This window comes from Erinaceus europaeus, chromosome 16 (assembly GCF_950295315.1).
Source record: "Erinaceus europaeus chromosome 16, mEriEur2.1, whole genome shotgun sequence".
Lineage (NCBI taxonomy): Eukaryota > Metazoa > Chordata > Mammalia > Eulipotyphla > Erinaceidae > Erinaceus > Erinaceus europaeus.
This window is the reverse complement of record NC_080177.1, coordinates 3015581-3042877: the sequence shown is the minus strand read 5'-3', so window position 1 is coordinate 3042877 and position 27297 is coordinate 3015581. Positions and strand designations below refer to the sequence as shown.

At 52.0% G+C, this 27297-nt stretch overlaps 2 protein-coding genes across 6 annotated transcripts in view; one reads left to right on the top strand and one right to left on the bottom strand.

The window, feature by feature from the left end:
- Positions 1-4527, top strand: part of DIS3L (DIS3 like exosome 3'-5' exoribonuclease) — a 29814-nt gene extending 25287 nt beyond the window's left edge. Inside the window, exons 11-15 of the mRNA XM_060175705.1 lie at positions 874-1028; positions 1114-1289; positions 2397-2542; positions 3917-4091; positions 4184-4527. Coding sequence (XP_060031688.1) covers positions 874-1028; positions 1114-1289; positions 2397-2542; positions 3917-4091; positions 4184-4513 — 982 coding nt within the window. The 3' untranslated portion in view covers positions 4514-4527. The remainder of the gene's footprint in view (positions 1-873; positions 1029-1113; positions 1290-2396; positions 2543-3916; positions 4092-4183) is intronic.
- TIPIN (TIMELESS interacting protein) lies at positions 4050-18728 on the bottom strand. Of its 5 annotated transcripts, XM_060174289.1 has the most exons (10): positions 18556-18580; positions 15840-16035; positions 13722-13827; positions 13529-13598; positions 12461-12536; positions 9882-10004; positions 9610-9673; positions 8206-8412; positions 5940-6123; positions 4050-4376 (listed from the first exon to the last, which is right to left on the bottom strand). In XM_060174289.1, exons 3-9 carry the CDS (start codon positions 13825-13827, stop codon positions 5966-5968), a joined length of 804 nt encoding a protein of 267 aa, XP_060030272.1. In that variant the 5' UTR covers positions 15840-16035; positions 18556-18580; the 3' UTR covers positions 4050-4376; positions 5940-5965. The 5 variants fall into 5 exon arrangements, with proteins under 5 accessions (XP_060030272.1, XP_060030269.1, XP_060030270.1 ...); XM_060174286.1 differs by lacking the exons at positions 4050-4376; positions 18556-18580 and adding an exon at positions 18601-18728 and having other exon boundaries at positions 5488-6123; XM_060174287.1 differs by lacking the exon at positions 4050-4376 and having other exon boundaries at positions 5488-6123; positions 18515-18615.
- Between the last annotated feature and the right edge of the window lie 8569 nt (positions 18729-27297).

The following is a 27297-nucleotide window of genomic DNA, read 5'->3' as shown; positions in this document are numbered from 1 at the left end:
GTGACTGATGGCTGTGTGAGTGATGACTGACGGACTGAGTGACAACTGTGAGTGATGACTGACGACTGAGTAAGTGATGACTGTGAGTGATGACTGACGACTGAGTGATGACTGATGGACTGACTGACTGAGTGATGACTATGTGAGTGATGACTGAGGGACTGAACGATAAATGAGTGATGGCTGATAGCTGAATGCCTGTGTGAGTGATGACTGAATGGCTGGCTGTGTGACGACTAATCAGTGACTGAGTGACTGACTGGTTGTGTGAGTGATGGCCGACTGACTGACTACTGTGTGAGTGAGGAGTGAGTGACTGTGTGAGTGAATAACTGATTGACTGTGAGTGAATGAGTGAGTGACTGGCTGACTATCTTGTGATAAGTGAGTGACTGGTTAATTGACTGTTGTGTGAGTGAGTGAATGACTGAGTAACTGATTGACTGCTGTGTGACTGACTGACTGATTTGTGTGAGTGGTTAGTTGAGTGACTAATTGACCAGATAGAGACAAATTGAGAAAGAAGTACAAGATAGGACATGGGAAGATAGCACAGTGATTCTGCAAACAGCCTTTCCTACCTGAGGCACCAAAGCTCCCAGGTTCAATCCCCAGCGTCACCATAGCCAGTGCTGAGCAGGGCTCTGGGAAAGCCAAACTCTGTCCTGTCCCTGCTTCACTGCAGTAAACACTCATTTCCCTACACCGGAAAAGTGAAAATAAAAACACCCGTGAGCTGTAGCTGAATGCCACTGCTTCTGGGATGTGTTAGGGCTGGAGCCACTGGCAGAGGAAGGTGAAGGCAGTCAGATGGGTGAGGGGCTTGTCGACGATGCTGCGCACTCAGGAAAGGCCTCCATTTTCTTTGGGCAGGTCCAACAAAACCCTGGCCGACTCTCTGGACAACGCCAATGACCCCAGCGACCCCGTGGTGAACAAGCTGCTGCGCGCCATGGCCACCCAGGCCATGTCCAACGCCCTGTACTTCTCCACGGGCGACTGCGCAGAGGAGGACTTCCAGCACTACGGTGAGCCAACCCTCTGGGTGCGGCCTCAGCCCCCCGCCCCGCTCTACCCTCAGCTCACCGTGACCTTGTCGTCTTTCTTCTTAAGGCCTCGCACTGGACAAATACACTCACTTCACGTCTCCCATAAGAAGATATGCGGACATCATAGTGCACCGGATGCTCATGGCCACCATCTCTGGCGATACGGCGGGAGGGAAGGACCCTCTGCCGAGCAACAAAGACCTGGAGGAGCTGTGCAGGCATATCAACAACCGGAACAGGGTGAGTGGGACGCGCTCGCTCACCCCACGGCCTTGGTGGTGGCACAGTGGGCAGGCCTTAGACTCTGGAGCTGGGAAATGCAGAGTTTGAGGGCCCCAGTTCAAGCCCCCACTCCCCACCTGCAGGGGGGAAGCTTCACGAGTGGTGAAGCAAATACTGCAGGTGTCTCTCCCTTACTCTCCCCCCCTCCCCTCAATTTGTCCTGTCAAAAAAAAAAAAGCAAACGCTAGAAACCACCAAAATGCCTGATCGTGTGTGTCCTGTGCAGTAGTTATATAGATACTAGTACTAGCCACACTGGGAAAATTAAGAAAAAAAAACTGGGGGCTAGGAGGTAGGCACACCGGGTTATGGCACAATAAGCACTGGAGCTAAGGATCCCGGTTCGAGCCCCTGGCTCCCCACCTCCAAGGGGGGTCCCTTCACAAGCTGTGAAGCAGGTCTGCAGGTGTCTATCTTCCTCTCCCCCATCTTCCCCTCCTCTCTTAATTGCTTTCTGTCCTATCCAACAACGACATAACAAACAACAATAAACAAGGGGAACAAAAAGGGAGAAAATGGCCCCCAGGAACAGTAGATTCATTGCAGGCACTGAGCCCCAGCACTAACCCTGGAGACAAAAAATAAAATAAATAAAAACAAGATAATTTTCTGGCCCTCAAGCCAATAACATTTTGTTCTGTATTATTAAACCGACCCCGAGAACTATAGCTCTAACTCACCCTTCTGCAACAGGCTTTGGTGAGCTCTACTGGAAAGTCAGGTGTCGGGAGACAGCTGCCAGGCTCAGTCCCTGCACCACCATAAGCCTGAGCTGAGCTGCTCTCTGCTTCAAAAAACAAAACAATAAAATACAGGGCCACATAGCCAGGTGATACTTTACCTCTGAGATGAGCTGTCTCAAATCTGATGAAGCTGAGCAGGCTCTAAGTACCTTTTTTTTTTTTCTTTCTCATAAGCAGCTTTTCTTAGGCATTTTCAAGGGAATAATACTAGCAGCTGGGTTTCCAGAGAGGGTGCACAGGAACGGTTTTACCATGTGTTTCAGGGAATCCCCCGCTCCTCCCAGGAAGCCCCCCTCACGCTGACTCATGTTTCTCCTCCCAGGCTGCACAGCACTGCCAGAAACAGTCCACCGAGCTCTTCCAGTGCATGTACTTCAAAGACAAAGACCCCGACCTCGATGAGCGCTGCACGTCTGACGGGGTCATCTACTCTATCAGAACGAACGGCGTGCTCGTGTTCATACCCAGGTTTGTGGCGCCCGACACTAGACCCAAGGAGCCATCCTTAGCGGCTGGCGAGTGGGCTCTCAGGCGTGAGGTCCTGAGTTCAACCTCTGGCACCACATGTGCCAGAAGTATGCTCTGGTTCTCTCTTCCACTCACTCACTAGCAAATAAGACCAAAATAATAATAATAATAATAGCATTTTAAAAAGGAAATCATGTGGTCCGGGAGGTGGCGCAGTGGTAACGCTTTGGACTCTCAAGCATGAGGTCCCAAGTTCAATCCCCGACAGCACATGTGCCAGAGTGATGTCTGGTTCTTTCTCCTCCTGTCTTTCTCATAAAGTATTAAAAAAAAAAAAAAAAAGGAAATCATGCTAAAGATTTCAAACCTAAAGAGCAACTTAGATACCACTGACTTGAATATCTTAGCAAGCAGGGCCAGGAGAGAGCACACTTCACAAGCAGGGGGCAGTGCTGTGGCATCTCTCCTTTCTGTCTCTCACTATCTCAAAAAGAGAAAGGCAGGAGTTAGGGGACAGGAGTGGTGGACCATACAGGTGCAGAGCCCCAGCAGTAACCTTGGTGGCAAACACACACAAACACACACACACATATTAGTTATGTGTGTGAAATGTCATACAAAGTTCACTGGACAAGTCTAAAAGGTGAGGTCAGGGGTGGCGCACCTGGTCGAGCACACACACTACAGTGGGCCAAGTACCCAGATTCAAGCTGCCGCTCCCCACCTGCAGGGGGGAGGCTTCACAATTGGTGAAGCAGGTCTGCAGCTGTCTCTGTCTCTCCCCTATCTCCTCTGCCCTCTCAATTTCTGTTTCTACCAAGTAAGGATTTACTAAGTATAAAAGGTTAGATAGATGGTCCAGTGGCACAGTGGATACAGCATTAGACTCTCAAGCATGAGGTCCTGAGTTCAATCCCCAGCAGCACATGTACCAGTGATGTCTGGTTCTTTCTCTCTGTCCTCTTGTCTTTCTCATAAATAAAATCTTTAAAATAAATAAGATAATAAAAGATTAGATAGAATCCAGTACATCAGCCCTAGAAGGGGATTTTATTTTCTTTAGTGTTTTGTTTCCACCTGCTCAATAAATATTTGGAGTTAAATGACAGGAAGTTGTCTTTAATCTAGAAGCACATCTGCTAACTCCCAAGGAACAAGATCTTTGTGCTGAGGATACTTCCATCTTTTTGTTTGTTTGTTTATTAATGAGAAAGATAGGAGGAGAGAAAGAACCAGACATCTTTCTGGTACATGTGCTGCTGGGGATCAAACTCAGGACCTCACGCTAGAAAGTCCAATGCTTTATCCACTGTGCCACCTCCCGGACCACACTACTTCCATCACTTTACTTCTTCCTGGCATTTTTATTTTCAGGTTCGAGATTAAAGGTGCTGCTTATCTAAGAAATAAAGACGGCCTAGTGATCTCATTTGGCCCAGATGGCCGCTCTGAGTGGAAATCAGGGTCCCTTCAAAGATCCCAAAACAAGATCACGTCCACCACGGCCTGCGGGCAGTCTGCCACGTTGCATTTATTTGACCACGTCACGGTGAGTCAGTTGATGCTCAGCGCTGGTCCAGTTCACCAGCAAAGAACGTGCCTCAGTGACCCCCTCTCCTCTCCTCTCCTCTGCTGTGACAGGTGAAGATATCCGTGCAGGCCTCGCGCTGCCACTCGGACACCATCAGGCTGGAAATAATCAGCAACCGGCCGTACGTGACATCCGACTCGGAGCTGGTCCAGCAGAGCTCCCCGCTGCTCCGGAGCGAGCTGGTAAAGGAGGTGACCAGGTCCGCGGAGGAGGCGCAGCTGGCGCACGAGGCCCCGAGCAGCCCTGTGCAGGAGGAGGGGTGTGAGTACCGGCAGACCCAGGGCAGGAGCCTGTACGTGCTGCTGGAGGAGATCCGGGACTTGGCGCTGCTCGATGTCTCAGGCTCCATGGGGCATGAGCTGCCCTCCTCACTCCAGTAAAGTGTTTTCCTCTGTGAGCGTCTCTCCTTTGCGAGGTGTCCCCCAATACTCTGGGTGATAGAGGCTGGTGGCCTGGAGAGCCCCCACTCCAAAGCTCCCATCAGCCCCAATTTTCCACAAAAAGCAACCCTCCTGCTGGCTGGTTCTAAGAACCAGTCTGGGGAGTCGGGCAGTAGCGCAGCGGGTTAAGCACACATGGCGTGAAGCGCAAGGACGGGCGTAAGGATCCCAGTTTGAGCCCCTGGCTCCCCACTTGCATGGGAGTCACTTCACAAGCAGTGAAGTAGGTCTGCAGGTGTTTATCTTTCTCTCTGTCTCCCCTCCTCTCTCCATTTCTCTCTGTCCTATCCAACAACACTGATAGCAACAACAACAATAATAACCACAACAATGATAAAAACAACAAGGGCAACAAATGGGGGGAAAATGGCCTCCAGGAGCAGTGGATTCGAGGTGCAGGCACTGAGCCCCAGCAATAACCCTGGAGGCAAAAAAAAAAAAAGAGCCAGTCTGTTCATTCCCCTGGGGGAACTGCCTGCCCAGAACCAGCTGCCTGGAGCTCTGCTCCTGTCACTGTCTCAAGGCCTGTGACCTTCTGGGTGTTCTGTTCCTCGTGACATTCCCAAGTTTCTCTTCAGCTCATCAATGGAAGCACTAAATTGACACCTGGACTTTATAATCCTGTGCATCTCTGCCTGGTGGTGAGCCTGCGACTTTGTAGGCTCAGGCAGGACAGTCTCTGCAGAACTGTTATGCCACACACACACACACACACACACACACACACACAAACACTGCTAGACATCTGAACGTCTGTAGCACCTGTGGAAGCTGGGCGATTATCAACAGATTAGCCTTTCACAAGACCCTCACTAAGGTGACTTCATAAAATACATGCAGATACACAACCTCAACCGTTTTATGAAAAATATAAAGAACTAAACAGTGAGATACTTCCGTGAGGCCTCTAGAGATCATCTGTATGAATTTTATTTCCTTTTAAAAAACAGACAGTGAGGCAGGGAGAGTGAAGGAGCCCACACACCGAGGCTTCCTCCAGTGCTTCGGAGGCTGGGCTGGAACCCGCACACGTGTGTGTGTGTGTGTGTCTCACACACACACTAGCAGCAGCACACTGCCCGGGTGAGCTATCTCCCCAGACCTGCCCTTCCTTCCTAAAGCTCCCAAAGCAAGGAGCACACAGCAGAAGCGATTCGCCATTAGTCACTCTCAGGACATAGCTCTCAATAGTACAAGTAGGCTAACGTTTATAAAGTAGCTGTAAGTGTCTGAAATAAGACCCTGCAGAAGTCTGCTACACCAGACCCCTCCCTCCTGCGAGATAAAGGAGATGAAGGGCACTGTGACCCCAAGCTTGGACAACAGCCAGTTAGCTGAATTTTCCTAGTTGAAGGGCCCCCGGAACCTTTCTGGGTGAGACCGCGTGGCACTTCACAGAGACGGGTCCAGCGGCGCCGTCTCCGGGGGCGAGGCCTCCTCGTGGGCAGCACTGTCCAGAAGGTCTGTGTCAGGTCCATCAGGCCCCATCTCCTCTGGGGCCTCACCCGCACTCACCGCCTGTGCAGCCGTGGGTGTCAGCACGGAGGAGTCTGAAAGAGAGCACGTGACACGTGAGCAGTCTTACCTGGCCGACAGAGCTCTGTGTCCAAGCTCGGAGTAGGAATGGGGCCTCGGCTCGCTTTCCCCAAGTAAAGGAGCTTTGTGCTGCACAAGGTCCACTCCAAGGGCAAGTCTACAGAGGCTGCAGCAGCCTTCGAGTCTCTTTCTGGGGTCTACCTGCTACGTGGCTTGTGCTCTCTTCCCCTTTTCTGTCCTTACTCTCTCCCAATAAATGTGCTCCCTAAAATATGAGGGAAAAACCTGGATGACATAATTGGGGGCCAGGCAATGGTGTACCCATCTGAGCACACACTTCACCAGGCACTGGTTCAAGCCCCCACTCCCCACCTGCAGGGGGGACATTTCAGGTCTGCTGGTGTCTCTTGTCTCCCCTCCCCTCTCGATTCCTCTCTGTCCTATCAAATAAAATAGAAAGAAATAAAAAAGGAAAAAAATGGTCCACTGGGAGCAGCAGGTCTGTAGTGCTGACACCAAGCCAAGTGATAAACCCTGGTGGCAATAAAAAGAAAGGGGAAAAGACATAATTTATTTGGTTAATGTTTAATACTTGGTTAATAAATTTAATTCAATTAAACTAAAATAATGTCACACTGGATTTCATTACCATGAGTGAAACTTGCAATCCCATTTCTTCAAGACCCAATTTCCACTTGTGTTTAAGTGTAGTTTTTATTTTGAAAAGTTTTCATTATCTTTATTTGTTGGATAGAAACAGAAATCGAGGGGAGGAAGGAGATAGAGGGAGAGACAGAGACATACCTGTAGATCTGGTTCACCACTTAAAAAACATCCCCCCTGCAGGTGGGGGTCTGGGGCTCAAACCCTGGTCCTTGTGCATTATAACATGTTCGCTCAACCAGGTGCACCACAACCTGGCCCCCTTTAAATGTAGTTTTCAGAAATCTGGTTGTGGGAGTCGGGCACTGGTGCAGTGGGTTAAGCGCAGGTGGCACACAGCGCAAGGACGGGAGCGAGGGTCCCGGTTCGAGCCCCTGGCTCCCCACCTGCAGGGGTGTTGCTTCACAAGCAGTGTAGCAGGTCTGCAGTTGTCTCTTTCCCCCTCTGTCTCCCCCTCCTCTCTCCATTTCTGTCCTATCCAACAACAACATCAATAACAATAAAACAAGAGCAACAAAAGGGAATATTTTTTAAAATAATTTAAAAAAAGAAATCCAGTTGTGTGGTCCAGGAGGTGGTGCAGTGGATAAAGCACTGGACTCTCAAGCATGAGGTCCTGAGTTCAATCCCCGGCAGCACATGTACCACAGTGATGTCTGCTTCTTTCTCTCTTTCCTATACCTTTCATTAATAAATAAAACATTTAGAAAAATAAAATGGCTGTCTAATGTCCAAATCTCATGTGCTTTATTTGATTGTTTTGCGGGGTGGAGCAGGGAGATAGCACCACTGGAGTGCAACGCTCAAGACTGAGGCACCTGAGACCCTAAGCTGGCTATGCCTGAGCTGAGCTCTAATCAATAATAGTTGTTGTCTAAATGGTGGTACAGTGGAGAAAGCACTGGACCCTCAGGCATGAGGTCCTGAGTTCCAACCCCAGCAGCACATCGACCAAACATTAAGGCAGGGATACAACAACGAGCAAATCCCCTGCTTACAGAAGTGACACCGTACAACATGGTGCATTTTAGGACCGAAACACACACAACAAGCAGTTCAAAGGTCCCCGGGGTCCTTCCGGCATCATGCACGAGCGACAAGGCACCCACCAAGGGCCATAGCCAATGCTCGTTACGCAGGGTTGTCACAGGCACTGGGCACTAAGTGGCCAGAAAAGCTCTGGTTTTCAAGCAGTAAAACCAACTCTGGATGATTCAAATTATTGTTCGAGAGACACTCATCTATCCAGAAAACCATCCTGACTCATTTAGATTCCAAATCTCTCTCTCTGAAATACACATGATATACCGCACGTCTCTATTCCGAGAGCTCTTTACTGGGGGAGGGGGCAGGCGGGGGCAGAGAGAAGCCAAGATTCCCAGGGGGCAGGGCAGCCCAGAGCGAGCCGAGCTAACCCAGCTGAAGGAGCGTACCGGTTCCCGGCACCGGGCTGGGAGCCAGCAGCTTCGCCCGCCTCCTTTCCAAGGCCAGCTGCTTGTTTCTCTCCATCCGCTGCTGCTGCTCTTCTGTCACGCTTCTATTTGGCTCGAAGGCAAACCTCTCAGCTTCAGAGGAGCTTGTCAAAAAAGGATCGAACCCGGTCGTGAATGCGTTGTGGCCATCGTCGTCCTCCGCTGCATCTGAGGTTCGAGAGACACGTCAGTGCAGCTACAGAATGAAACTCGGTAGAAAAAGAGCTTAGGGACAGGAGGGGAAGATGGCACAGTGGTTCTGCACAGAGACTCCCGCCTGGGGCTCGTTCAATCCCCGCATTAGCCAGTGCTGAGCAGGGCTCTGGAGAAAACAAAAAGATGAAGAGCTCGTGCAGCTTTTAACTGAACAGCAGCTGCGATGTCACGGTACCGCCGGGAAGTAACTCATTTCAACAGCCCCTGCAGCCTCCGCCCAGGGTCGAGCCAGCCCCCACACTGTGGACGGCTTCGGGCGGGACTGTTGTCGCATTCACTCTCCACCTTTCAGTCTCTGTCTCTATTTGAAGAAGTCACCCCTACACAGTGAATCCCCAAAGATGACAAAACTCCAGACTGAAGCCCAGAGGGGTTGGGAAGAGCAGGCAGCCCAAGGGACAAGCGAGGCAGGACATGAGCTCCGCTCGCCTGGGCCCAGCTCCAAGCCCTCTGGTCTCTGCCTCTCAGAAAACGCACCCGTTTTTTTTTTTTTTTGAAAGCAGGAGCTAGGGGCCCGGCAGTGGCGCACCCAGTTGAATGCACACATTACCAAGCACAAGGACCCTGGTTCAAGCCCCAGTCCCCACCTGCAGGGGAGAAGCTTCAGGAGTGGTGAAGCGGGGCTGCAGGTGTCTCTATCTCCCTGTCTCCCTTTCCCTGTCTCAATTTCTCACTGTCCTATCAAACAAGCCAACAGTGGGAGTTCATTGTGGGTTAAGAACAGGACTGAACTTTGAGGGTGAGCTTACTCTAACGTCCACACACCTGGCTTTCTTGCCCCCTTAAACCAGAGCACTGCTCAGCTCTGCCTTGGGATGCGGCCAGGACTCGAGCCTCGGACCTGAAAGCGGTCTCTCTGTCCAATCCAACAACAACAATAACCACAACAATGATACAACAAGGACAACAAAAGGGGAAAAAAATAGCTTCCAGGAGCAGTGGATTCATGGTGCAGGCACCGAGCCCCAGCAATAATCCTGGAGACAAAAAAAAAGAAAGACCAGACACCACCGCGTCTTAAGACGGTCTCGGGTATTTTAACTCGCTGGGTTATATATTCAACACAGGGCAAGGATGCTAGTCTCCCTCCCAACCAGACCCACTTTCAAAAGCAAAGCCACTGGGAAGTGGGGACACCTGCATTCTTACCATTACTGCCAACAAAATCTTCATGTAGAATAGGGAGATCAAGTCGGATCCGTTTTAAGCATGTCTGAAAACAGATTCATTTGGACATTTTCATGAATAACATCTGTGGGGAAATGGCCACTTCTTAATTCTTTGTTGCTCTTCAGGTAAGCACGGTTCCCTCCCCTGCTCTCCACCAAGACACACTGCAGAATGCAGAGCTCACATGGCTATTAGCCTCAGCTGAATTTAGCATTCTGAATGCTACTCGGAATAATCATCTCGACGCCTACCTGGACTTCCTTTTTATTTCCCAGGCTTTCAACTCTGTCAATAAAATCTTCAAACTGCAGCTTAGGGAATAGCCGGTGAGCCCAGTGCTCCATGTGTCTGATCAGTGTCTTCAAGTCTTCAGCCTGGCACATAAAAATCAAAATGCTAAACAGAAAACTCATCCAGCAGCTCCCTTTGCCAGCAGATTCGAAAACTGAATAGAAATGTCAAAGTCACCGGGGTTGTTTTGCAGTTACAAGGTTAGGAAACCTTGAGAAACAAAAGCACTTACTAAGAGCTTAGGGACCGCAGTCTACGACAGCACTGCAAGTACATGTCTTCAGGTCAGAGGAGGGGGGCCAGGCGGTGGTGCGCTTGGTCAAGCGCTCACATTACAGTGTGCAAGGACCGGGGTTCAAGTCCCCGGTCCCCACCCGCAGGGGGAAAGCTTCATGTGTGGTGAAGCAGGGCTGCAGGGGTCTCCGTCTCTCTCCTACTCTGTCTTCTCCTCCCCTCTCAATTTCCCTGTCTCTATCAAAATGAAAAATAAAAATCAGAGGAGAGGGAATCCACTATATGAAATTAACCAAGTATTAATGAAATTTAAAAGGTAATCACAAGGGCAGAGGGTAGACAGCATAATGGCTATGCAAAGAGACTCTCATGCCTGAGGCTCCGAAGTCCCAGGTTCAATCCCCCGCATCACCATAAGCCAGAGCTGTGCAATGCTCTGTTGTTTCTCTGTGTCTCTCTCTGCATCTCTCTCAAAAATAAATAAAATACTTTTTAAAAAAGGTAATCATGAGTATATTTCAGAGCTATAAAAGTATGTAATTAAGTTTTAATAAAAGACATCAACTTATCTGCTAGGAATAACTAAACAGGGCAGAGTAGACAGCATAATAGTTATACAAAGAGACTCTCATGCCTGAGGCTCCAAAGTCCCAGGTTCAACCCCTTCATAGTTCTAAGTGTCAGAGCTGAGCAGTGCTCTGGGAAAAAAACTAAAGAAAAATAGGGGCCAGGTGGTGGCACACCTGGCTGAATGCACATGTTACAATGTACAAGGACCCAGATTCAAGCCCCTGGCCCCCACCTGCAGGGGGAGAGCTCTGTAAGTGCCGGTGTCTGTCTCTCTCCCTATCACCTCCTTCCATCTGGATTTCTGGCTGTCTTTATAACATAAAGTCAATTTAAAAAAAAATCTAAATTTTTTTTTTTTTTAAAAGGACTGTAGGGCAGCGGGTTAAGCAGTGGTGCAGCGGGTTAAGCGCACATGGCTCAAAGAGCCAAGCACTGGCATAAGGATCCCAGTTCAAGACCCTGGCTACCCCCACCTCCAGGGGGGTCACTTCATGAGTGGTGAAGCAGGTCTGCAGGTGTCTCTCTCTCCTGTCTTCCCCTCCTCTCTCGATTTCTCTCTGTCCTATCCAAAAACAAGGACAGCAATAATAACCACAACACTGATAAAAAAAAAAAAAAAAAACAAGGGTTCGCACCAAAGTGAAAGACTCTGGGGTGGGTGGGTGGGAGGATACAGGTCCAAGAAGGATGACAGGGGACCTAGTGGGGTTTGTATTGTTATATGGAAAACTGGGAAATGCTATGCATGTACAAACTATTATATCTGCTGTGGAATGTAAAACATTAATTACCCAATAAAGAAATTAAAATTTAAATAAATAAATAAATAAATAAATAAATAAATAAATAAAAAACAAGAGAAACAAAAGGGGAAAATGGCCTCCCGGAGCAGTGGATTCATGGTGCAGGCACCGAACCCCAGCAATAACCCTGGAGGCCAAAAAGGGAAAAAAAAAACAAAAAACACCTCAGTTCAAGCCCTAGTCCCAGTCTGCAGAGGGGCAGCTTCACGAGCAGTGATGTGGCATTGCAGGTGACTCTCCCCTTCTCCCCTCCCTCTCAATTCCTGTGCTATCAGAAAAATAAACATGCAAACACATCTCCCGCCTGAGGTCCCCAGGTCCCAGGTTCAATCCCCAGCACCACTGTAAGCCAGAGCTGAGCGGGGCTCCAAGAAACAAGAAAAAACACCAGCAGGAGCAGCGGGTTCGCCGTGGGAGCTCCAAGCCCAGGGATGCTCCTGGCGGCGAACCAAACTGCGCATCTAGACGGGTGAAAGCACGGGCCTGATCTGGCACGCTGCCTCGCACGCAGAGCGTTTGTCTCGCATGTGTGAGGTCCTGGGTTCAATCCCCAACTCCAGAAAGAAGCAAAAGACAAAAGAAGCGGGACACCACAGATGCAAGAGACAGAAGAGTGGTGCTCTGGGCCCTCACTCATCACACCTTTGAAAAATCTGGCCGAGGGGGCTGGGAGACAGCAGAATTGTAATGCAACAGACTTTCAGGCCCGAGGCTCTGAGGCCCCAGGTTCAAGCTCCAGAGAGGCCAGGCTTCGAGACTACAAGTGAGCTTTCCCTTTCTCCCTCCAGCTAGCTCCTTTTCAGAACATGGGTCTCCCAAGGAAGATGAGGAATGACTAGCCCCATGCAGCCCTGAGGTGACCTGGGTGGCGACATACCTGACTGCACAGCTGTTTAAAGCAAACTCTACAGCGAATATCAGGGCCTTCTTACCTCGTGGCCTTTCCCTTTGAACTTTGCTTTATCAAACACATGCCTTAGTGTTGGAAGCCCTCTTTCTGAAATTAACCTGTGAACAAAAATATGATTGAGCTTCACGTTTTCTAGAATGTCCAAATCAAAAAAAAAGTAAGAAAAAACAGTTCCTGCCAAACAAGAAAGAAAGAAAGATAGAAAGGAAGTAACAGGGGGTCGGGCGGTGGCGCAGAGGTTTAAGCGCACGTGGAGCAAAGCACAAGGCCGGCGTAAGGATCCCAGTTCGAGCCCCTGGTTCCCCACCTGCAGGGGAGTTGCTTCACAAGCGGTGAAGCAGGTCTGCAGGTGTCTGTCTTTCTCTCCCCCCTCTGTCTCCCCCTCCTCTCTCCATTTCTCTCTGTCCTATCCAGCAACAATGACAACAATATTAACTATAACAACAATAAAAAAACAAGGGCAACAAGAGGGAAAATAAACAAATAAAAGGAAAAAATTTTTTTTAAAAAAGGAAGAAACAGGACAGGGGTTGATAGCATAATGGTTATGCAAACAGACTGTCAAGCCTGAGGCTCCAAAGTCCCAGGTTCAATCCCCTGCACCACCATAAACCAGAGATGATCAGTGCTCTGGTAAAAAAAAAAAAAAAAAAAAAAAAGGAAGGAAGAAACCTTTACAAATACCTGGTCTCTAGTCACTCCACCCAAGAACTTGGAGCATAAACATAACAAAAATGAGCGTAAAGCAAAAGTGCTGGGGCCGGGCAGCGGCCCACCAGCTAAGCACACAGTCCTGTGAGCACCAGGGTCCAAGCATCCTGGCCCCACCTGCAGGGGGCGCCCCAGGAGCGGTGAAGCAGGGCCGCGCCGTCTGTCTCTCCCTCTCCCCCTCTTGTCTCAGTGTCTCTGCCTCACCGAATAATGGGGGAGGAGGAGAAAGGTTCAAAGGAGAGGAGAGCCAGGCATGCACAAGGTTCAGGGTTCAAGCCCAGCACACAGAGGGCCTGCTCCCCGCGGTGCAGAGGGGCTGGGGTTCCTCGCCCCCCACCCCCGACACCCCTCCTCCAGGCTCGGGGCCCAGGACACCGACCTCTGGGCGTCCAGCCGGGGGGCACTCCGCTTAGCGGCTCTCCTCGCAGGGACGGGAACTCTTCTCGCCTCTGGGGTCAAACAGAGCAAACGGAGCGGAGCGTGACTGCGGGTCTCTCAGAGGGCACCGCCCAGGGCAGCATCCCACGCCCCGGGTCCGAGTGGGGGCTGGGCTGCCCCCCAGGCCTGCACACCTGCAGCCGGTTCCGCTTCAGCTTCGGGTTCGGCTTCTCCCGGCGAGGCCGGAGGGGGCAAAGGGGCGAAAGGCCCGTCGTCCAAGTCCAAGTGCTCATAGTCCATCTCCTCTGGGGGAGGGAGGGAGGAAGAGAAAAAAGGGAGGGGGGGAAGAGAAAAGAGGGAGGGAGTGAGGAAGGGAGGCAGGGAGTTGGTTTTCCATGCAAGGGGCCTTCCCTCCCTCTGCAACACATGACACCTGAGTCAATTCAGAGTTCAAACTCACTTCAGGAGAGGGGGCAGCTTCAGGCAGCCGCCACCACCAGGCAGCCTGCCAGGTGGGACTCACCTTCCTTTCCCTCTCGCTCGCTCAGAGGGGTGTGTGATGGGGACAGGTGTGAGTGGGACGGTCAGGTGGGCAGGTGGACAGGGTTCAGGCTGATGTTATGGGTCCCTTCAGATTGCGAACCTGCCAGAGCGCTTCCCAGCAGCCCCTCAGCCCAAGAACCCCCCCCCCAGCTCTCCCCACTGCGGCACCCTGCCCACTCCCCACAGGGTCGTCCTCAAATTTCTCACATGTGCAAGGGCGCAGGTTCAAGTCCCAGCTCATCACCTGCAGGAAGGACGCTGCCTTTCTGTTTGTTTACTACTTTACTTATTATTGGACAGACATGGAGAAATTGAGATGGGAGGGGGAGACAGAGAGGGGCCAGGCTGAGGCTCACATTCCAGTGCGCAAGGACCCAGATTCGAGCCCCCCTCCCCACCTGCAGGGGGAAAGCTTCCCGAGCGGTGCAGCAGGACTGCAGTATCTATCTCCCTCTTCCCTCTAAGTTCCTTTTTGTCTTAGGAAATAAAATAAATTTTAAAAAAGAGAGAGAGAAAGAGACACCTGCAGGCCTGCTTCGCCTCTCATGGGGAGAGCTTCCTAAGCAGTGACGTAGGCCAGCAGGTGTCTCTGTCTCGCCCTCTCTTAATTTCTGTCTCTGATAAAATAAACTTTAAATTTCCTTTCTCTTTTTATTATTATCTTTACTGACTTACTGGACAGAGACAGCCGGCAATCGAGAGGGAAGGGGAGATAGAGAGGGAGAGAGACAGAGAGACCCCTGCAGCCCTGCCTCACCACTCGCGAAGCTTTCCCCCTGCAGGTGGGGATGGGGGCTCGAACCCGGGTCACTGTGACACGTGTGCTCAGCCAGGTGCGCAGCCCCGCGGCCCTAACAATTGCTCAGGGCCAAGCCCAAGGTGCCCAGCACTTCCTGCTGCTCAACCCGCGCCCTGCCCCCACTAGCTCCCCCTCCTCCCTCATTCACTTAGTCCTCCATCCCCTTCATTCATTCACTCACGCCCTCCCTCCCTCAACCACTCCTCCCCTCTTATACTCACTTATTCTTCCACTCCCTCACTCTCTCCATCACTCATCCCTTCTATCATTCACTCATTCACACATTCCTTCACTCCTTCCCTCACTCATTCGGTCACACCTTGTTTGCTCATTCACTTATTTCATGCCCTCATTCATTCACTCATTCCTTCTCTAATTCATTCCCTGTCAATCACTCTTTCCCTGGATCACTCGTTCACTCTTTCCCGCAATTCCTCACATGTGCTTACAATCACTTCTTCCCTCGGTTATTCATTCACTCACTCCAGGTCACTCATTCCTTCCCTCCTCACTGCATTCACTCATATTTCCTTCACTCCTTCACTCAGTCACACATTCCTTCCCTCCTCCTTCACTCATTCTTCCCCTCCTCACTCCTTCATTCACTCATTCGGTCATGCATTCCTTCCCTATTCACTCCTTCCTTCCCTCCTGACTCGAGCAAGGTAGAAAAGTAAGGACTTGGGTTAAGCACAGGTGGCAAGAAGCGCAAGGACCGGCTTAAGGATCCTGGTTCGAGCCCGCAGCTCCCCACCTGCAGGGGAGTCGTTTCACAGGCGGTGAAGCAGGTCTGCCAGTGTCTGTCTTTCTCTCCTCCCCCCGCCCCCCGTCTTCCCCTACTCTCTCCATTTCTCTCTGTCCTATCCAACAACAACGACATCAATAACAACAACAATAATAACCACAACAATAAAACAAGGGCAACAAAAGGGAATAAATAAATAAATATTAAAAAAAAAAGAGTAAGGACTCACTGGGAGAGCGTGTCAGGGTTCAGCAATAACTCGACTTAGATGCAGAGAAGGGTCAACCGATATCCCTCTCCTCACTCAGCAGCCGTCTGCAGGTGAGGCCCACGACATGGTCCCAGCCGCCGTGTCACCCGTGTCACTGAGCTGATGGTTCTTCATCCGCTGGCACGACCAGGTGAGCAACAGTCCGGGAAGCTGGGGAAGCACCTACTTAGCCTGGCGCGTGGTCGCGGGCACTGAGTGTCAGGTCGGCACCCGGTCAGGTCGGCACCCGGTCAGGTCGGCACCGGGTCAGGTCGGCACCCAGTCAGCACCCGGTCAGGTCAGCACCCAGACAGCACCCGGTCAGGTCAGCACCCGGTCAGGTCAGCACCGGTCAGGTCGGCACCCAGTCAGGTCAGCACCCGGTCAGGTCGGCACCTGGTCAGGTCAGCACCCAGTCAGGTCAGCACCCAGTCAGCACCCAGTCAGGTCGGCACCCAGTCAGCACCCGGTCAGGTCAGCACCCAGACAGCACCCGGTCAGGTCAGCACCCGGTCAGGTCAGCACCCAGTCAGCACCCGGTCAGGTCGGCACCCAGACAGCACCCGGTCAGGTCAGCACCCGGTCAGGTCAGCACCCAGACAGCACCCGGTCAGGTCGGCACCCGGTCAGGTCAGCACCCAGTCAGCACCCGGTCAGGTCAGCACCCAGTCAGCACCCGGTCAGGTCAGCACCCAGTCAGGTCAGCACCCAGTCAGCACCCGGTCAGGTCAGCACCCAGTCAGGTCGGCACCTGGCCAGGTCGGCACCCAGTCAGGTCAGCACCCAGTCAGGTCAGCACCCAGTCAGCACCAGGTCAGGTCAGCACCCCGTCAGGTCAGCACCTGGTCAGGTCGGCACCCAGTCAGGTCAGCACCCAGACAGCACCCGGTCAGGTCAGCACCCGGTCAGGTCAGCACCCAGACAGCACCCGGTCAGGTCAGCACCCGGTCAGGTCGGCACCCAGTCAGGTCAGCACCCGGTCAGGTCGGCACCCAGTCAGGTCAGCACCCAGTCAGCACCCAGTCAGGTCGGCACCCGTTCAGGTCAGCACCCAGACAGCACCCGGTCAGGTCAGCACCCAGTCAGCACCCGGTCAGGTCAGCACCCAGACAGCACCCGGTCAGGTCGGCACCCGGTCAGGTCAGCACCCAGACAGCACCCGGTCAGGTCAGCACCCGGTCAGGTCAGCACCCAGACAGCACCCGGTCAGGTCAGCACCCGGTCAGGTCAGTACCCGGTCAGGTCAGCACCCAGACAGCACCCGGTCAAGTCAGCACCCGGTCAGGTCAGCACCCAGACAGCACCCGGTCAGGTCGGCACCCGGTCAGGTCAGCACCCAGTCAGGTCAGCACCCAGTCAGCACCCGGTCAGGTCAGCACCCAGTCAGGTCGGCACCTGGCCAGGTCGGCACCCAGTCAGGTCAGCACCCAGTCAGGTCAGCACCCAGTCAGCACCCGGTCAGGTCAGCACCCAGTCAGGTCGGCACCTGGCCAGGTCGGCACCCAGTCAGGTCAGCACCCAGTCAGGTCAGCACCCAGTCAGCACCCGGTCAGGTCAGCACCCAGTCAGGTCGGCACCCGGCCAGGTCGGCACTCAGTCAGGTCAGCACCCAGTCAGGTCGGCACCCAGTCAGGTCAGCACCCAGTCAGCACCAGGTCAGGTCAGCACCCCGTCAGGTCAGCACCCGGTCAGGTCGGCACCCAGTCAGGTCAGCACCCAGTCAGCACCCGGTCAGGTCAGCACCCAGTCAGCACCCGGTCAGGTCAGCACCCGGTCAGCACCCGGTCAGGTCGGCACCCGGTCAGCACCGCGAAGGCACCAGCGCGCCTGGTCCTGAGGCCGCATCTCCACGGGCCACTCCGGTTGGTTCTTGGTTCGGGCAGACGTCTCACTACGTGCACGTGCCTCACTGCACAGGCCCTGCATCCAGGCCTGCCAGGGCCACACGCTCACTACACCTCCTCACCCTTCACGCACTCACTCCCTCACTCACTCCTTCCCTTCTCACTCCTTCACTCCCTCACTCATTCCTTCCCTTCTCACTCCTTCACTCCCTCACTCATTCCTTCCCTCTTCACTCCTTCATTCACTCACTCCCTCACTCACTGCTTCATTCACTCACTCACTGACTCATTCCTTCCCTCCTCACTCCCTCACTCATTCCTTCCCTCCTCACTCCTTCATTCACTCATTCCCTCACTCACTCCTTCATTCACTCACTCACTGACTCATTCCTTCCCTTCTCCTTCATCCCTCCTCACTCCTTCATTCACTCACTCCCTCACTCACTCATTCCTTCCCTCCTCACTCCCTCACTCATTCCTTCCCTCCTCACTCCTTCATTCACTCACTCACTCCCTCATTCATTCCTTCCCTCCTTCACTCACTCACTCCCTCACTCATTCCTTCCCTCCTCATTCCTTCATTCACTCCCTCACTCCCTCATTCATTCCTTCCCTCCTCCTTCACTCACTCCCTCACTCCTTCCTTCCCTCCTCATTCCTTCATTCACTCACTCCTTCCTTCCCTCCTCACTCCTTCATTCACTCCCTCACTCATTCCTTCCCTCCCTCCCTCCCTCAGTCAGGCATTCCTTCCCTCCTCACCCCTTCAGTCACTCATTCTTTCCCTCTTCCCTCCATTCACTCACGCCCTCACTCCTTCCTTTCCCCCTTCCCGGGAGGCTCCTACGCAGAGCGGCGTCAGGGAAGCCACCGCACGGCCCGGGCCGCTCACCTCAGCTGCCCGCCGCCCCAGTCTCCGCAGCCAAGCTCCGCATCTCGCGAGACTCCGGCGCTGGCCGCGACAAACAAGAGCGTCGAACTTTGACGGCAGATTTGCGCGTCGCGCGGGGGCGGGGCTTCCTCGGCGCGCGTCTATCTGCCCCGCCCACCACGCACAGGCTCTGCACCACGTCCGCCCGCCCGCGCGGGCCCCGCCCACACGTCGCGCTCCGGCCCCGCCCACCACGTCGCTCCCTCCTCAAGGCCCCGCCCGTCACGTCGAGCCCCACCTTGAGACCACGCCCACCTCGTCGCGCCACGTTAAAACCCGCCCCGGAGCCCCGCCCGTTACGCCCCGCCCAGCTTCCGGGCCCCGCCCACCACGTCGGGTCCCGTGAAGACCCCGCCCGCCACTTAGCGCCGCCCAGGCCCCGCCCAGTCCCCGCCCACCGCCGTACACCCTGCCCCTCGTCGGGCCCCGCCCACATGGCGCTGCGGCTTCGGAGGCCCCGCCCACCGGGGCCCGTGGGACCGACTCAGTCTCCTTGCCTAGGAAGTTCCGCTTAAAGCGCCTGAAGTTCCCATCAGCACCTTAGCAACAGCTCTTTACGCGTTTCTTGGGTCTGAAGCGGCGGTGCCCTGGCTCAGCGCACACATTCCAGGCGCAAGGACCCGGGTTCAAGCCCCCGGCCCCCACCTGCAGGGTGCAGTGAAGCAGGGCTGCAGGTGTCTTCTATTTTGCCCCTTCTAGCTTTTTTCCCCTTTCACTCTCATGCCCCTCTGTCAATATCCAGATAAGTAAACTAACAAGGAAAGTGTTTTTTTATGTTTATTTTATTTCTTTATTCCCTTTTGTTGCCCTTTTTTATTGTTGTTGTTATTGATGTCGTCATTGTTGGATAGGACAGAGAGACATGGAGAGAGGAGGACAAGACGGGGGAGAGAAAGACAGACACCTGCAGACCTGCTTCCCCGCCTGTGAAGCGACTCCCCTGCAGGTGGGGAGCTGGGGGCTCGAACCAGGGTCCTTCCGCGGGGCCTTGCGCTTTGCGCCACGTGCGCTTAACCCGCTGCGCTACCGCCAAACTCCTGGAAAACGTTTTATTTATTCAACCAGAGCTCTGCTCAGTTCTGGCATATGTTGCTGGAGACTGAACCTCAGAGCCTCAGACACGGAGTATTTTGCGGAACCATTTTGCCCAGGTGTCTCTGTCTCTCTCAAGAACACTGGAAGGGGGCCGGGTGGTAGTGCACCTGGTTGAGTGTACATGTCACAACATGCAAGGACCCGGGTTCGAGCGACCGGTCCCCACCTGCAGGGGGAAAGCTTTGCGAGTGGTGGAGCAGTGTTGCAGGTGTCTCTGTTTCTCTCCCTATCTAACATGTGCACATTAAAAACAAAATTATCTTTATTGACTTATTGAATAGAGACAGCCAGAAATCAAGAGGGACGGGGGGATAAAGAGGAAGAGAGACAGACGCCTACAGCCCTGCTTCACCACTAGCAAAGCTTTTCCCCTGGAGCAGGGGCTCAAACCTGGGTCCTGTGCCCTGTACCGTGCGCTCAATCAGGTGCACTACCACCTGGCCCCTTCTCTCCCTAACTGTCACCTCCTTCCCTCCCAATTTCTGGCTGCCTCTATTCAATAAGTAAATAAAGAGAAAGAAAGAAAGAGGGGGGAGAGTCTGAAAAGTGGTGCCCCAGGAGGGGGTGCAGGAACGGGAGCACCACCAGACTCGCAAGTGTGGGATCCCAGGCACCGACCCCTCAGCCACATACACCACAGTGATGCTCTGGCTCTCTCCCTCTTATGCTAATAATATTTTCAAAATAAAAGGGGGCCATAGAGACAGCCTAATGCTTCTGGAAAAAAAAAAAAGCCTTTCCTGCCTGAGTTCCCAGGTCCAACCTTCAGCACCACCATCAGCCAGAGCTAAGAAGAGCTCTGGGGAAAAAAAAAATGATAACAAATGATAATGCCAGAGTTCCAACTCAGGACCTCACGTTTGAAAGTCCAACACATCATCCACTGTGCCAACCTCCCAGACCGCAAAAGGCGATGTCATAACCTTATATATTTGGGCCTGGGCAGTGCTGCAGCAGGAGAAGTCTGGATTCACAAACAGGAGGTCCAAATCTTAAGCATCGCATGTGCCATAATGTCATCTGGTTTGTTCTCCCTCCTGGGAAGGAAGGAAGGAAGGAAGGAAGGAAGGGAGGAAGGAAGGAAATATTCCCAAGGCAGAGTAGACTGAGCACTCAGCCATCTGACAAACTGAGACCAGCACCACTTGACTGTTTGAACTTTTATCTTATTTACTTATTTTGGATAGAGACAGAGAGAAATTGAGAGAAAGGGGCAAATAGAGAGGGACAGAGACAGAGAGACACCTGCAGAACTGTTTCACAAAGAGTGGGGAGCGGGGCTTGAACCTGTGTCCTTGCATATGGTAATATATGTGCTGAACCAGGTGTGCCACTGTCCAGCCCTACTCATTTATTAGCAGAGCCCTGCTCAGATCTGGCTTATGGTGGTGTGGGGGGTTGAACCCAGGACTTCAGAGCCACAGGCATGAGAGTCTCTTTGCAGAACCGTTATGCTATCTACTTCCGCCTTCGTGATTACCTTTTAAATTTCATTAATACTTGGTTAATTTCATATAAATTCTTCCGTGTTTCTGAGAGTAAGATTTATCTTTTCTTTATTTTTTAAATTTCCATTTATTATTGTATAGAGACAGAGAGAAACGGAGAGGGAAGGGGAAGACAAAGAAGGAAAAGAGACGGACGCCTTGCTTCAACACTCAGGAAGCTTTTCCGCTGCAGGTGGGGCTGGCACCTGGTGTGCCACCACCTGGCGCCTTCTCTTTTCTTTAGAATGAAAGGAGAGAGAGAGAGGGAGAGAGAAGTGGTGGCTCACCTGGTAGAGCGCACATGTCTCCATGCACAAGGACCTGGGTCCAAGCCCCCGTCCCTATCTGCACCACAAGTGGTGAAGCAGGGCTGTAGGTATCTGTCTCTCTCCCCCTCCCCTCTCAATTTCTCTCTATATATATACAAAATAAATAAATAAAATATATTTTTAAAGGGTGGGGGTAGATAGCATAGTGGTTATGCAATAAGATTCTCATGCCTGAGGCTGCAAAGTCCCCCACCCTGCCCACCCCCTAACTTCTGTAAGCCAGAGCCGATCAGGGCTCTGGTAAAAAAAAATAAGGGGAGTCAGGCGGTAGCACAGCGCGTTAAGCACACCTGGTGCAAAGCACAAGGACCGGCATAAAGATCCTGGTTTGAGCCCCCGGCTCCCCACCTGCAGGGGAGTCGCTTCCCAGGCGGTGAAGCAGGTCTGCAGGTGTCTGTCTTTCTCTCCCCCTCTATGCCTTCCCCTCCTCTCTCCATTCTCTCTGTCCTGTCCAACAACAACAGCAATAACAACAACAATAATAACTAAAACAATGATAAAACAACAAGGGCAACAAAAGGGAAAAAAATGGCCTCCAGGAGCAGTGGATTCATGATGCAGGCACTGAGCCCCAGCAATAACCCCGGAGGCAAAAAAAAAAAAAAAAAAAGAGAGAGAGAGAGAAAGAAGACCCACTACTGGGGGTGCATAAGGCTCCCTATTCGAGTCCCCGGCTCCCCACCTACGGGAGAGTCACTTCACAGGGGATGAAGTGTCTTTCTCTCCCCCCTGTCTGTCTTCCCCTCTTCTCTCCATTTCTCTGTCCTATCCACCACAGCTACAATAATAATAACAACTACAACAAGGGCAACAAAATGAAAAAAACAGCCTCCAGGAGCAGTGGATTCACCCCAGCAATAACCCTGGAGGCAAAAAAAAAAAAAAGGATTAAAAAAGAAGGAGGAGGAGGAGGGGGAGGAAGAGGGGGGAGGAGGAGGAGGAGGAGGAGGAGGGGGAGGAGGAGGGGGGAGGAGGAGGGAGGGGGAGGAGGAGGAGGGAGGGGAGGAGGAGGAGGGAGGGGAGGAGGAGGAGGGGGAGGAGGAGGAGGAGGAGGAGGAGGAGGAGGAGGAGGAGGAGGAGGAGGAGGAGGAGGAGGAGGAGGAGGAGTGCTTGGAAGCAGGAGGCTGCAGGTTCCATCCTGGCATCCACTGTGCCGCAGTGATAACTTCCATTCTCTCTCCCACCTCCTCTCTGTCTCCTGTTAATAAATAGAATCTTAAAAAAAAAAAAAAGTCACATGGGATCAGGCGGTGGTGCACCTGGCTGAGTGCTCATGTTACAGCACACAAAGATCTGGGTTCAAGCCCCTGGTCCCCAGCTGCAGGCAGAAAACTTCACGAATGGTGAAGCAGACCTGCAGGAGTCTCTCTGTCTCTCTCCCTCTGTATCTCCCCCTCCCTTCTCGACTTTTCTCCGTCTCTCTCCAATAATAATAATAATAAAGTTAAAGCCAAGTCTACCTGGTGACTGCCAAGCAAATAGTCAACTGAGAATGATCCACCTGTCTGCACCCTGTTCCATCACAGAGACTCGTGCAAAGCCCTGAGCTGGAACCAGGAGCACCGCACCCCTGCGCCACCTCTAACCAGACACACGAGTCGTGGCCTGGAAGGACACCACTGACCCTTCGGGGCTCAGCCAGGTAGGACATCATAACTGGTATGCCCAGCTAGGACACTCTGACAGGAGCTCCGTCTGTGCTCTCCCTAGAAGCCCCTGCCAGAGGCCAGTCCTGGCTCTCCTTAGAAACCTCGTCTGCTCAGAGACGGTACCCAGAGGAGCAAGGAGAAACAGCTTTGTGGTTTGGCTGTAAATATAATGACGTAACCAAGCTATAAGTGTGATCACACTATTTCGTGTCCGACGACACTGGACACTTAAAGCCCTGGCACAGGGGCCCGGGGAGACAGCAGGATGGCTGCACAAAACATCTTTCATGCCTGTGGATTATAACAATAATAGCTTAAAAATAAACACTTAGAACAGTGACTGGGGAGATAGCTCAGCTGGTAGAGGGCTGGACTTGCAGCCTGTGGCTTCTGATTCAGTTCCTAGCACCACATACCACAGTGCGCTCTGACATCTCTTCTCTCCCTCTCCCTCTATCGCCCTCTCCCCTCCCCTCCCTTCTCCTCTCCCCTTCCCTTTCCCTCCTCCTCCTCTCTGTAAAGAAACTCTTTCTCATATTCATAAATAAAAGAAATGCTGTGGTCCAGGGGGTGGCGCAGTGGTAAAACTTTGGACTCTCAAGCATGAGGCCCCAAATTCGATCCCCGGCAGCACATGTGCCAGAGTGATACCTGGTTCTTTCTCTCTCCTCCTATCTTTATCATAAATAAATAAAATCTTAAAAAAAAAGAAGAAGAAGAAGAAGAAGAAAGAAATGCTAACGCAAATAAGGGCTGGAGAGACAGCACAGTGGTTCTGCAAGATTTTCCTGCCTGAGGCTCTAAATTCCCAGGTTCAATCCTCAGCACCACCATCAGCCAGAGCTCAGCAGGGCTCTGTCTTTCTCTCTGTATCCGTCTCGTTAATATAAAATAAATAAAATATTTTTAAAAGAAAATTTTTAAAAATACATATATAGAACTGGGCAGAGGGTAGATAACATAATAGTTATGCAAAGAGATTCTCATGCCTGAGGCTCCAAAGTCCTTGGTTCAATCCCCCCCCCCCCCACCATCAAGAGCCAGAGCTGAGCAGTGCTCTGGTTTAAACAAAAAAAGGGGAAGGGGAGTCGGTGGTAGCACAGTGGGTTAAGTGCAGGTGGCACAAAGCACAAGGACCGGCATAATGATCCCGGTTCGAGCCCCCGGCTCCCCACCTGCAGGGGAGTCGCTTCACAGGAGGTGAAGCAGGTCTGCAGGTGTCTATCTCTCTCCCCCTCTCTGTCTTCCCCTCCTCTCTCCATTTCTCTCTGTCCTATTGAACAACAACAAGGGCAGGAAAAAAAATGGGAAAAAATGGCCTCCCGGAGCAGTGGATTCGTAGTGCAGGCACCGAGCCCAGTGATAACCCTGGAGGCAAATAAGCAAAAAAAGAAAAAGTATAGAACACACTGACTTTGCATCAGATAAAAACCTGCTGTGCAACTCAGGCATTCAAGTTCAACATCCTCGAGGAAACACGAAAGACATGTCTCTGATATCTGATTACTGTAAAAAAATGGCGACTAATCCCTAGCACTGCAAAAATAGTATCATCTGTTTTCCACCTACACCATGCCTCGGCCTCGAGTGAGCTTAATGTGCAGCTTGGCGATACGAGAATCCGGCATGAAGCCCAGCCAGTCTATCTTGGCGTTACTCTCGATCGCACCCTGTCATTTCACGAACATCTCATAAAAACTGCAGCAAAGGTGGGCGCGAGGAATCACATCATTGCAAGACTGGCCAGCTCCTCATGGGGCGCGAGCGCTTCCACACTGCGATCATCCTCTCTGGCATGATGCTATTCCACTGCAGAATACTGTGCCCCAGGATGGTTCCGTAGCCCCCATGTCCACTTGGTCGATTCCAAATTAAAATCCTCCATGAGGATAATTTCTGGAACCATCTGTTCCACCCCGGTTCCATGGCTGCCAGTTCTTAGCAACATCGCCCTGCCAGATATTCGTCGGGATGCGGCATCATCTAAGCTCATTTCCCACGTCTACGCTCGACCGGACCTGCCAATATACGCGGAGATCTTCACCCACCCTGTCCAACGCTTGACGTCTCGTCACCAATCTGGTCCCCTATGCCTACACTGAACTTCTCTGTTCCAGACTCTTGGAAACAGAGTTGGCAGTCAGCTGAGGTAAAGAGCAAACACCTCATCACAGACCCCTGCAGGCATCAACCCGGCTTTGACCTAGCACGTTATGATCGGGCCCTCCTCAATCGCTATTGAACAGGCCATGGCCGGTGCGCCGCTATGTTCCATCGCTGGGGAGCCAGAGACGACCCGAACTGTCCCTGCGGCTACAGACAGACTATGACCCACACAGTCAATGACTGCCACCTCTCCAGATTCAAAGGAGGTCTCGAAACTTTACATCAGGCTCAACCTGGCGCTGTTGACTGGCTACAGAAGAAGGGCAAACGCTAGAAGAAATTATGATTAGATAGGACAAAGGGAAATTGAGAGGGGACTAGGAGCGGGAGAGGAGAGACAGAGAGACACCTGCGGCCCTGCTTCACCACTCGTGGGAAGTGGGGACTGGAACTCGGGTCCTTGTGCTTGGTAATATATGAACTTAACTGGTACCCCACTGCTCGCCCCCCCATTACTTCTTTTTATTAATCTATTAACAAGAGAGAGTGAACCAGAGCATCACTCATGCAATTCCGGGGATCAAACCCCATGTTCCTGGGCCTATAGTTCAAGCCACTGTGCCACAAGTTTTATTTCTTTTCTTTTCTTTTTTAATTTTTTTATATGTATTTATTTATTTTCTGTTGGTATGCTTCTAATTCTGCTTCTAAAAACCCCTTCTGTTTCATTGGTTTAATACCCCCTGCTTAACACTGTATTCAATTTCCATAACCACTGCAGGGCATTGGTTTAATCCCCATTGGTTCATGATGTGTTTCTGCTCCACCCCCTCTCTTAGTACACCCTGATTTGCACCAGTCACTTTTCCCTCCACCCTCTTTACGTCACATCTTGTTTCCACCCTACTTGGCCAGTATATATAAGGACAGAATAGTTCTTAAATATAGTAGTTAGGGGAGTCGGGTGGTGGCGCAGTGGGTTAAGCGCAGGTGGCGTAAAGCGCAAGGACCGGTGTAAGGATCCCGGTTCGAGCCCCCGGCTCCCCACCTGCAGGGGAGTTGCTTCACAGGCGGTGAAGCAGGTCTGCAGGTGTCTATCTTTCTCTCCCCTCTCTCTCTGTCTTCCCCTCCTCTCTCCGTTTCTCTCTGTCCTATCCAACAACAAAGCAACGTCAACAATGGCAATAATAACCGCAACGAGGCTGCAACAACTAGGGCTACAAAAAGGGGGAAAAATGGCCTCCAGGAGCGGTGGATTCATGGTGCAGGCACCAAGCCCAGCAATAACCCTGGAGGGAAAATATATATATATATAGTAGTTAGTTTTAGTCTAGCTCGGCTTAGATTGTGCTGCGTCCTGCATGAATAAAGAGATACTGCGTACAGCTCAACCATGAGTCCCGGGTCGTCTGTCTCCTCTCACAAAGCTAGTCCGACAATTTTCCCTTTTGTGGCCCTTGTTTTTTCATTGTTGTTGTAGTTATTCTTATTGTTGTTATTGATGTTGTTGTTGTTAGATAGGAAAGAGAAAAATGGAGAGAGGAGGGGAAGACAGAGAGGGGGAGAGAAAGACAGACACTTGCAGACCTGCTTCACCGCCTGTGAAGTGACTCCCCTGCAGGTGGGGAGCCGGGGGCTCGAACCGGGATCCTTAAGCCGGTCCTTGCACTTTGCACCACGTGCGCTTAACCCACTGTGCTACCACCCGACTCTCACAATTTTTATTTCTTATTTAAAGGGAGGTGTGCCAGGCAGTGGTGCCTCTGGTAGAGAGCACACATTACAGTGCACAAGGATGCAGGTTCAAGTCCCCAGTCTCCATCTGCAACGGGGAAACTGTGAGCAGTGGAGCAGAGAGGAAGTCTTTTTTTCCCTCCAGGGTTATTGCTGGGGCTCGGTGACTACACCACAAATCCACTGCTCCTGGAGGCCATTTTTTCCCTTTTGTTGCCCTTGTTGTTTTATCATTGTTGTGGTTAGTATTGCTATTGA